This window comes from Lycorma delicatula, chromosome 11, assembly GCF_047948215.1.
Source record: "Lycorma delicatula isolate Av1 chromosome 11, ASM4794821v1, whole genome shotgun sequence".
Taxonomy (NCBI): domain Eukaryota; kingdom Metazoa; phylum Arthropoda; class Insecta; order Hemiptera; family Fulgoridae; genus Lycorma; species Lycorma delicatula.
Genome location: NC_134465.1, coordinates 33,448,963 through 33,460,792, shown reverse-complemented (window position 1 = coordinate 33,460,792; position 11,830 = coordinate 33,448,963). Strand labels below are relative to the sequence as shown.

At 27.3% G+C, this 11,830-nt stretch overlaps 1 protein-coding gene across 8 annotated transcripts in view; it reads right to left on the bottom strand.

Annotated features, from left to right (window-relative positions):
• LOC142332078 (FHIP family protein AGAP011705) overlaps positions 1–11,830 on the bottom strand; it is a 78,138-nt gene that overhangs the window by 29,130 nt on the left and 37,178 nt on the right. For 6 of the 8 annotated variants that reach the window (XM_075378262.1, XM_075378261.1, XM_075378269.1 and 3 more), the window contains 3 exons: positions 4,625–4,792; positions 2,557–2,750; positions 994–1,133 (listed from right to left, as the gene is read on the bottom strand). In XM_075378262.1, the coding sequence (XP_075234377.1) occupies positions 994–1,133; positions 2,557–2,750; positions 4,625–4,792 (502 nt within the window). The remainder of the gene's footprint in view (positions 1–993; positions 1,134–2,556; positions 2,751–4,624; positions 4,793–11,830) is intronic. The other 2 variants (XM_075378264.1, XM_075378268.1) reach the window with 1 other exon arrangement.

Here is an 11,830-nt window from a genome sequence, read left to right as displayed (position 1 = left end):
ATGTAAAATCATACGGATCTATTCACTGTAAATATGCTATGCTAAATGATATCAACTCCAATGAGACTATAAAGTTTTCTGTTACAGTGTGCTAGCAAATCAATTGAAGATGCCAAATAGACAACAATAAATTCATGACTCATTGACATAACTTTGCATTAGCTCCATAAGAATACAAATATCAGAAATGGCAGTTATGTTAATATATATGTATATATAAAAATCATTAATAGCTTACAGCATATAGTGAAACTACATCCAGCAATCTTTAACTGTGATAATTTCTTGTAAATGATTTATTAAACTTGTCTTTAGTTGTAGGCTTTCATTCTTAGTTTAAGCACTTTCTCAAGGATGGTTATACACATTACAAAGAATGGCTGAAATGTAATGCATACTGGAACGTAAAAGAACAAAATTTCACATTAAGCAGCAAGTCCATATATCTTATAGTTATATTTCCGTATTACTAACATTCCACAACGCATTGACCTATGCCTCTCATTTTTGAAATTTTATTTTGAATTGAATATACCTGCTGTCAACACGTTTAAAACTACATACAGTGATTGAATTTTTAACAATGAAAAAACTGAATGCTAGTGACATACATTATACATTGTCATCTAACAGCCACTTATAGTGATGAAACTGTTGATCAAAGTACTGTGAGTAAGTGGGCAATAATACTTTTGTGCATAAAAACCTGATAAAGCAAATATTGAGAAGGATCTCACAGTTTGATTTTCTTTTTATAATTGACATTTATTATTCTTTATCTATTTACATTTGACTATTTCTCATTTGCAAGTTATTCAACTGTACATTAAATTTCAGTCACCTGCTGTATATTAATTAATGGTTGTCAAACCATCAAACTGTAAACAATGTAATTTGATATCTTATATACTGTCCTGTTACTCAATTTTTATATTATGTGTGTTTATTGTTTGATGAAAGTTTTTTTAATTTTTAACTAGAAATTTCTTTTACCTGTATGTGGAGGATTTTCCCCATCATAAGAATAAGTCCAACATGACGTCGCCATGGCACACAAATTGATTTTATTTCTGGCATCGAATAAATATGCCTGATAATCGCCATACAAACTACCCTCCATAATTTCAGTCCTGCTAAAATTATAAAATCAAATTTTTACTTAATCAAAAACAAATACTTGTAATTTATAATAAACATTATATTTAAAAATTTCACACTAAATGATAATGAGCAGATGACTTTTGAACTCAATTCTCAAAATGAGAGCATCATATTGAATTAATAACAGTCATACTGAGTGTGTGGAATGATGCAGATTTAAAAATTTATCCACACGTTATAGCTGGTAAATATGCTAGCAGCGTATATTGCATTCATTAACCTTTAATTTAAAAATAAATTAATATAATCATTAATGCAATTAGAGATTTATATGACAAATGAGTGGCCTTCGGTTCGCTATTTGTCTCATAATTATGACACTAATATACAACTCATATTAAACTGGTTGTGAATTGTTACTTATGAATTGAAGGATTTCAATATCATTTTCATTTTTTTCTAGAGTTCTGGGTTTGTTTTCAGTATAATCCTGACTGTGATTTCAAAGTTTTGGATATGAAACTTTATTATGTCGCATTGCTTGTAGTTATGTGATTCCTTTTTGTTAGAATAATGATATTTTACATAACATACAACAAAAAAATCTTTCTAAAGAAGCCTTATAAAAAGTAAATAATTTCAAAACCCTATCACTTTCCAATGTATTTGGCTTTTAATAAAGTTAAAACCTCTATGAAAAGGAAAACAAGTTTCACTAAAGAATTCAAACTGCTTTGAATGATAGAAATATATTACACTAATGGCAGATAATTCTTTCTTAGCCTTACTGAGCATTCATAACAATACATAATGCTTTTTTCTACTAATAGAAAATTTCAGTATGAATAATTCAGTATAAAATGACTTTTCCTGGCCATTACGAAAATGCAAAGCTGTATTTGAAAAACCTAAAACCTGTCATGAACTACACTGCACCTGATAGTTGTTCATTCATTTTTTGTTCTGCAGAAAGTGAAATATTAAGTTTTGTTATTCTGAGTTGTTAAGACAAAATTACACTGGACACTGTATGTATCAGTATTATATTTATTAACTTCTTATTTAAATATTTCAAAACTTACAATTCATGTAAATTAGTGGAGTGGTAGGAGAATCAAAAAATTTGTACAATAAATTATTTTTATTTTTGTCTGAATTTTTTTTTTGGTTGATAATTCACCATACAAGGTCAAATTATTGTGTGGAAATATGGATTAGATATTTTATAGTGAATGAAAAATTCGCTGACTGATTCAAATCAAAAATTCCTGATTGATTCAAATCCAGTACCTTGTCCAGCCTTTGTCATGTAAGGTAGTGGTGTAATTTTAATGAAGTAATAAGTGTTTTTTTAATACATTTAACAATAATTTTTAAATTTTAATTTTTTATTATAGATAAAACTTCTTGATTACAATGAATATATTGAATAATGAAGTAAAATAACAAAAGTACCTTGGTATGGTAGGAGCAAGTGACAAAAATTTTTCAGCACTTCGACAGTAAGGATCGATATGTGATACACGTGAACGTTGTGATAACATAACATGTGTACAAGGTACTAAATGACGTAATACTAATTCTAACATAACATCTTCGCAATTTAAATCTATCAATGTTTCAAATAATGCCAATGTTACTATACACAACTGAAAACAAAGAAATAAACATATAATTAAAAATTCCACATAAACTAGGTAATACAATGATATAAGATGACAACAGTAATTTTTTTTTAACAGTGCATTGGTAGATACTGATAATTATGGCAGTATCATGCGGGTCAAGAAAAGAACAAGATACAAACAATGCCTTGATTACCCATGGCAATAGTCAGTTACAGAATCATGGATAAATCATACAATAAAAATTGAGGATAATAGAAAAATTAATTATTGAAAATAAAATAATTGATGACACAAATAAGACAAATTTTTTTTCCCATTAATTATTTGAATGGTTTAATGTAATTCTTCATTTCTTTTTAAACAAAGCTAATCGTTTAACATTGACATACTTCTTATAACCTATATCTTCCGTTTTATAGATGAGGTAAATTTTTAATTATGTGCCAATGGAGATATTTAGTGCCATCTGGTTGGCAGCATTGTGTTCCGCATAACCTCCTTTGTAACCACATTTCTTTGATTGTTGATATCTTGTTTAGTTTTTGTGTTATTGTTATTTGAGTGCAATGTCTTTAAGTGTCAGTAGTGATTTTTGTACTGTACAATTTTTGGGAGCAATGATACAATGTAAAATTTTGCATGAAACCGGGGAAAACTTTCACAAAAACGTTTCAACTTTTGCAACAAGTTTATGGAGATGATGCTTTGGGTTGTACACAATGTTATAAACTGTTTTCACAATTTAAAAGTGGTCATCAGTCAATTTAAGATGACCCCGACCAGGAAAGCCTTCAACTTCAACTGATGACACCATGTTCATAACATCAACAATCTGGTGAGTGAAAATCGCCGACTGACTATCAGATATACAGATTGTAAAACACACATCAGGAATAAAATTTTTAGAAAATTTTTCCTCTATTTAGTTTTTTCAATATTTTTACCAACCAAATTGCCTGTGTGATGTTTTTTCATCCTACTCCTTTATAATTTTTAAAGATTTTCTTCTACCTATATTTTCCCTTATTTATATACTATAGTTTACTCCTACCCACACCTCCTTTAACAAAATTAATTGGTTTTAAAAGCGTTAATGTTGTATCAACCGTAAAAATGTTTAATTTATGACTAATTTTTATAACATAATTACTTATCTCTAAATGAATACATGAATGTACATTGATACCTAAAGGTATCAATTTTTATTATAAAATGCTAATAAACTTTCTGTTCAAGTGGTTATAGCTTTTTCTATAAATAAAATCTGCTGTAATTTAATTAACAGCAACTTCTGGTATGGAAATAGATTTAAAATAAAATACCAACTCTAAATAATAAATATTGGTAAAAACTTTTTAAAATGTTATCCACTTTATGGCAACATTCAGTATATTTTTAACTAGTAAGTAGCAGCTCTGTACTACCTCACTGTAGTGCTACTTTCCCAATTTCTGATTTTAATTTAAAAAACTGAAATTCATAAACACTAATTAATTCTACATGTAATTCTTCAATATTGTTCTATTTTCAATACTGTGCATTAATTTTTCTAATTTTATTAAAGGCAGTTATTGTATTTCCCTTTATATAACCATTTTAAGTGCAAATAATGATTAAAGGAAGTATTAATTTTTATTTAAGCCGTGAAAGTTAAAAATGTTTAAAATTATTAAATTACTTATTATTAATTAAACTATTATATTTAATATCAGATGACCCATAAGGATTGTTTTCTCTTAAATTTGAATATCAGGGAGTTATCTTGCACCATATTTAAATTTTCATAATTTGACTACAGTGAGAACCAATCAGGAAAAAAGAACAGAACCGATAAGAAACTGACTACTAAACTAACTAGCCAGCCATATTAATGATATGAAATTTAGAAAAGTTACCCTTGACTTTGATTTTATTCTCTTAATAAGGCAGTCTATAATTCTATGTTCTTCATATTTATCTTTAAGAATAAATTGAATAAACGTTGGTAACAATCCTGATTTCGTTAAACTTCTTATAAATAAATCAAAATAAGCAGTAGCTGCAGTCAGTTCTTCTTCTGCGTTCTGTAAAGAAAAAACAAGATAAAGAAAATTTAGTAGGCCAATCAAAAATAAAAATGCAATTAAACATTTTATTAATCTGTAACAAAAAAAAATATAATTTTGATAAGATATATTTAATAACAAACAAACCAGTAGTTATGAATAAGAACCTTAAGTGATATTGATGTTTGATTTTTACAATTTAAAGATAGAACAATATTTTTGTATCATGAACAATATTACATCTCAACTAGTAATTTTATAATATGTACAATACTAAATTCTATGCATAATATAAGAGCATAAAGATTATAATATATTTTTTTTAAATTATATACGATTATATAATTTAATTGAATACAACAACACATGAAACAATGAAACAACACATGAATACAACAACACATTAAATTGACTCAAGAAAATGCTTTTTTACAGTAATTTTAAGTTGGAAGTGGTAAAAAAGACACTGAGGAGGATAAAAAGGTAGAAACTGTTTATATTAAGAAGGAACATAATTTAAGTAAGAATTTTTTATGAAGAAATCAAAAAGATCAAAATAAAATTGAAGTCGTTGGTTTCCAACCAATGACCAAAATTGGCTGGATAAATTAATGAAGACAAGTCGAGGTTCTAAATCATCAAAAAAACTTTTCTTTATATAAAAATTGAACTTTTTGAAATGTCTACTTTCTATAATTGTAAAATAATAATAAATGATCATATTAACAATATTATATTAATTTGGCATTACTTTTGTCATAAAAACACTAATTACTTAAATTTACATTGCAAATTTAAATATCAGATAATTTAAATTTTTATGTGTGTATATATATATATAAAAAAGGTATGTTCAGAAAGCAACTGAACATTTTCAATCACACTCCAACAGAGATATTTGGTGACATGCAGTTGGCATCATTGTGTTCCACATAACCTTCTCTGTAACTACATTTTCTTTGATTGTTGATATCTTGTTTAGTTTTCATGTTATTGTTATTTTAGTGCAATGTGTTTAAGTGTTAATAGTGATTTTTGTAATGTGTGATTTTCAGGAGCAATCATACAACGTAAAGTTTTGCAAAAATCTGGAGAAAACTTTCACAGAAACATTTCAACTTTTGAAACAAGCTTACAAAGATGATGCTCTCAGTAGTAGACAATGTAATGAAAGGTTTTTTCACGATTTGCAAGTGGTCATCAGTCAACTGAAGATGACCCCCCCCAACCAGGAAGGCTTTCAACTTCAACTAATAACACTCACGTTCAAAACATCAGCAATATTGTCCATGCAAATTGTCGAATAACTGTCAGAGAACTTGCAGAAGAGGTTAGCATCTCAATTGGATCACACCATGATGTTTTGATTGAACTTGAAAAATTGAATTGTCAAGTTGCAGCAAAGTTTGTTTCTCATTTGATGACCGAGTAGCAGAAAGAACATCAAGTGGACATATGTCGGCAACTTCTTGAACAAGCAAATGACAATGAAACATTCACGCAAAGGATCATAACAGGAAACAAAAGCCAGGTTTATGGCTGTAACACTGAGACAAAAGATCAATCATCACAAGAGACTGACAACGGATCTCCATGCCCGAAGAAAGCACATCAGTCTCAGTCCAATTTCAATGTGATGCTCTCTGTTTTATCGATTTTAATGAAATTGTGCGTTTTGAATTCTTGCCTCAAAGTGAAATAGTGAGCTATCCATACTATCAAGGTGTTTTACAACGGTTATGTGAAAAAATCCACAAAAAGGGACCAGAGTTGCAGCAAGACAACTCATCGTTCAATTACAACAATTGACCTGCACACTCAGCTTTGTCACTTCATCATTTTTGTGCCAAAAATCACGTGACTGTCCTCCTTCAGCCTCTCTCCTTTCCAGACCTGGCTCCATGCGATTTTTTCTTATTTCCAAAATTAAAATCAGTGATGAAGGGATGCTGTTTGGGACTATTGATGACATTAATGCAAATTCGTCACAGCCTTAAAGGCCATTTGAAATGAAGCTATCCAGGACTTCTTTACAAAGTAGAAACACCACTGGGAACAGTGTGTGAGTAGGGAGAGAAGTATTTTGACGGGAACATGGACCAATAAAATCTGTAAAATTAATAATAAAGATTTTTTTTGATCAGACCTCGTACAAATAATTTACATTTAAAGAAACGTAAAGAAAAATATAACTTTCACAATTCTTTTTTTAAATATGCAATCTCTGAACTTCAACAATTGAATTCTAAGGTAGGTTAACATCATTAAAATATGGAGTTCACCTCATTTAACTTTAATCATTTAATTTTAGGCTGTTTCAAAATTATTCTGACAACAGTGAGGTTTAAAAAAAACATGCATCTGTCTCCATTTAAAGTATTAAAACTATTTCTTAATTATTTACCAATAGTTAAAAATGTTATAACAGATGAAAAAATGTGGTTATGAAATCATAATAATATAAATTAAAAATAATTCTTTAAACATTTTTGCATAGCTTCCAAAGATTATTCAATTGAAAGGGAATCAAGTACACTGTGTATGTTACTATGTAAACTACAGCAGACCTTTCAGTAATAGCTAATCTTACGGCAATAATCAATTATTATTTGGAATAAATATTTGCTCTTGAAATGCATATTTCATTAGCCGATCCATAAAAATAATAGACTGCTTTGGTCTATGACAATAATATATTCGGTAATTTTGAGAAATAAAACAGATATTTAAGAGAAATTTGGTTTTAGTATTAGAAATTAATTTTTTTTTTAAAAAGAACTAAATTAGTTTTAAGAAAAAAATAAATAAATAGTAATAATAATAATAGTAACAACTGACTACCTAATACATTATAATATTACCTAAACAATAATCATAACAAGTGACAAGTTATTTAAACATTTTCACAAACAAAAGGATAAATTTATGTAGATATTTGAACATACTTGTTTGAATAACAAGATAATTTTTTTATAAACATAATACTTATATTTGATTAAAAATATTTTATCTTCTTCAAATTATATAATAAATCATCAGTAAGAGCAAGTAAAACAATAAAATATTTCTATTAATCTTACTTATTTACAGACTACAAAATTCTTTAATGCAAAATAATAGAAAGATATCTTCATGGGTCAGTTCATTTTTATAATTAATAAACCTGTAAAAAATACATTTACTAAATTTAAAATTATTTGTAGAAAATTAAAAAGAAATTTTCTTTCATTCATACTGCTGTATGAGGGTTGTCTTAAAATTAATCATCATTCAATAGTTTCTCTTGTGGAGGTTGATATAACTATAGAACCAAGAACAACAGTTTGTTAACATTTTTTTAATAATCTATCAAAACTTTTTTCTTTTTCTTTTGGATAATTCACCATATAAGCTTCGAATCTTGTTCATGGAAATATGAAATATAAATTTTGTAGCGTATGAAAAAAAGCCATGCCTGACCAGTATTCAAACTCAGGTCCACCAGATGAAAGACCAAGACGCTACCACTCCATCACAGGATTGGCTATTTCCACAAGTATCTAATATGAGAGTTGTAAAGTTTTAAAATTATTAAGGCAATTGATTTTGCCTGCTGACTACAAATTTACTAATGTATGTTTTTTGAACATCAAAAAACATTATACGAATTGAATTTGAATCAACATCTGTGCCGTAATTTCTAAAATTGGGGAAAGCAAAGCCGAAAAAAGGTTGTTGTGTTGTTGTGATAATAATGCATATTCATTGTCTGTGATTTGCTTGCTGATAAAATCTCTGTGAGATTTTACCATCGATTATTTGAATTGATCTATTCAAAAAGTTAAAAAAATTTTTGTAAGAGATTAACGAGATGATACATTAAAAAAAACAGTCAAGTAGTAAATTGGTGGTAACAGAGTACTAGGGCATACTGAAACATCTGTATTGTAAAAAAAATGACTCAATGTTCGCAGTGATTAAATTTAGGCTAAATTAAGTAGTTTTAGTAAAACAATAAATATATTTTCATACTACAAAAGTTTTAAAAACAAATAGCTTTCAACGTAAAGCCACTTCACCCTTATGAAATTTATACTACATAACTAAACACAAAAAATGAAGTTGTTTTCTAACAATTAAAATTTAACAAATTTAAAACAGACACAAAGATTTTAAAAACAATAGAATTAAAATATACACGCAGTAATGAAATATAACCGTTGTAATAAATCTGTTAAGAGGCAGTGAAATCCCAAATAAGATTTAAAAAAATGATATTTCAGTTATTAAATATTATCAGTCATAATAAATAATCTGTTTGTACAATATAAATAAATATTTTGAAATAGACAAAGAAAGCAGGAAAATATTTATAAGATACAAAAAGAAAAATCTCATGCATAATACATAATAAAACAAAACTGATTATGCAGTAAAAGCATGTTTTTTTTTTAGGCAAGCAATTATATATTAAATATAGCATACATAAAATTAAAAGAAAAAACTTAACATATTAACCATGCACAAAAAAATAACAAAAACTGTTACAGTTTGACTAAATTTCAAATTTTTATAATTTCCCAAAAAAAAACTGAACCTATAAAATAAAAATTTATATTTAAAAAAAGTTCCAGAATCAAACCTCACAAAATTTATTGTAAACAGTTGTTAAAATTTAATGAAAATTTATTGGTTAATGATTCAACAAGTTTTGCAAGAGGAATGGAAATTGGCTTAGGAAAATTAAACTGAAAATGAGCTATTTCGTCTGTCAGTAGTTATGCATGAAATGCTTATTATTATTTTTTACCTTAATTTTTTTTTTTTTTAATATCAGGTGGCAATACGTAATACTGGAGAATTACTTCAGGTTGCACATGACATAAGAAATCCAGTTTTAAATTAATTATAAAAAAAATAAAAACCTTAAAATTGTCTATGTGACCAAGTAATTTTTCATTTAAAAAATCATCAGCTGATATCTGGAAAACCTGACTATAGAATTACATGGGGAAATCAATCTACAGAATAAAAAAAAATCACAGAGTTCGATGCATTTGGTCAAAAGTAAGCCTTGAAAAAAATGTTAAATAGAAAATATCTCTTTAATCTCATTTTTAAATTAATGAAAAATAATTATGAATGTTAAATGTGGATTTGTAAAACAGCATGATGAAAAAGCGATAAAAGTTTTGAAATACAGTGAAATCTTATTTCAGTAGCCTTTGTAGTGCTAATTTCTCTCCTGCAACAATACTTACTGGTCCCTTTCTCCCTAATTTTTTAGTCCACTCTATATAAAGACAGACATATGTAAATTTTCAGATAGATGTGTGGTATTTTACAATCAAGATTTAAGCTTTGTTTTGATTTTACAGAATTTTCTCTTCCAACTATCAGAACTTTTAAATTTATAAAATCAAACTTCTTAATTTTTCTCAATTTCATTTCTAATTAATTAAGTGTAGATTTGTTTTTAATCTTTGTTTTATGATCATTACTTTTTTATTCACTAATTGCCTACCCCTCAAAAATTGCTCTTTCTTCTAACGTTAATGACCTTTTTTCAATTTCTGAATAAAGAAGCATAAACTGTAACTCTTGAGTTAATCATGTTTAAATAATGTTCTGCTTAAGAGTCAAGATACATTTGTGTTAGTCTTAGGTATTTTTAGAGACCGCAGATTGTTTTTATTAGTTATTAAATGACAAAATTTTTTTATGAATGTCTTTGGATAAAAAACATAAAAAATTAATACAATTCATGAATTAGAATAGGATATATTAAACAAGTTGAGTCTGCAGAAAGTTTATTTTAACTGGCTCATCTGTAATAAAATATCGAAAAACAGTTAAAAAACAATAAATTTTTTAATGTACGGAGAAACTTAAAAAGATTTTGTAAGCAGAATTTGTACAAATTCATCAACCAGTTCTTCACTAGTTTTGACAAATAAGAAGTTTAAATATTCCAGTAAAAGGCCCAGAAGTAATTAAGAATTTAGGATTCTTTAATTTTAAAAATTCTAATAGTTGGAAGGAAAAATTCAAAGTAATTTCATAATATATTTGTACAAAAAATAAGTGCTGAAACCAACGATAATGATTTGATTCTACAAATACTTAGTTAAAAACTAAGTGAGATTTTATTAAGTGACAGAAAGTTGGCATTCAATGATGATGAAATGAGAATAAAATATTTTATAAGTTGCTTACAGATAAAACTTAACAATTTAAAAATAAGAAATGTCAAAAAAACAAGTCACCATTTTGTTCTAAGACAACAAGTATAAATTATTAGTAATTGATAAGTTAATTGTTAATTTCACTACAACGAACTGGTTTCACATATCAGTCCACTACATTGGACGCCATGTTCTTTACAACTGACTGTTGTTGTTGTTTAACATTGCTTCACACCAGTGCATCATGCAATAATAGCTGACACTTGTACCTTATATGTATAACCAATAGAATGTGCAGGAATCTCCATTTACACTCTAGCATAACAAAGTCCCAGATTGATGTGAATGTCCCTCACACTTATGATGAAGAAGACAATCTTGCACTAAGTGGATAAAACAGTTCAATATTTTATGGTCTCTTCGAGAAGTTAATGTGGTTCTTTGTTTTTTATAAATGGTTCTTTTATCATCAAAAGCATTCACTCACTCACAGAAGAAAGAAGTGGAAAAATGTGGGAAAAAAATGGTAAAACTGGGCCAGACATACTACTCTCATCAAATAAACAAGTGTTAGGTGCTGCTATTTGGCTATTTTCCATGTATTTATGATGCTGCAAAGTAAGTGAGAATTTACAATACCAAGTCACAAATGTTGAAATAAAACTGACTGCAAATCAAAACACAAATAATTAAAATTATTTTTTTTTAATGTAGGGTAAAATTTTTCAAAAATTGTCAACAATTAATGAAATTACTTTTTTAACTTTGACAAAGTATCGAGGCATAATATACATGTATATTGTGTATTTTTTTTTGTGAATATCTTACTTTCATAATGTTTTTGTGTAATTTTGTATAGAATACCAGAATATTTTGCTAAAAACTTATTATC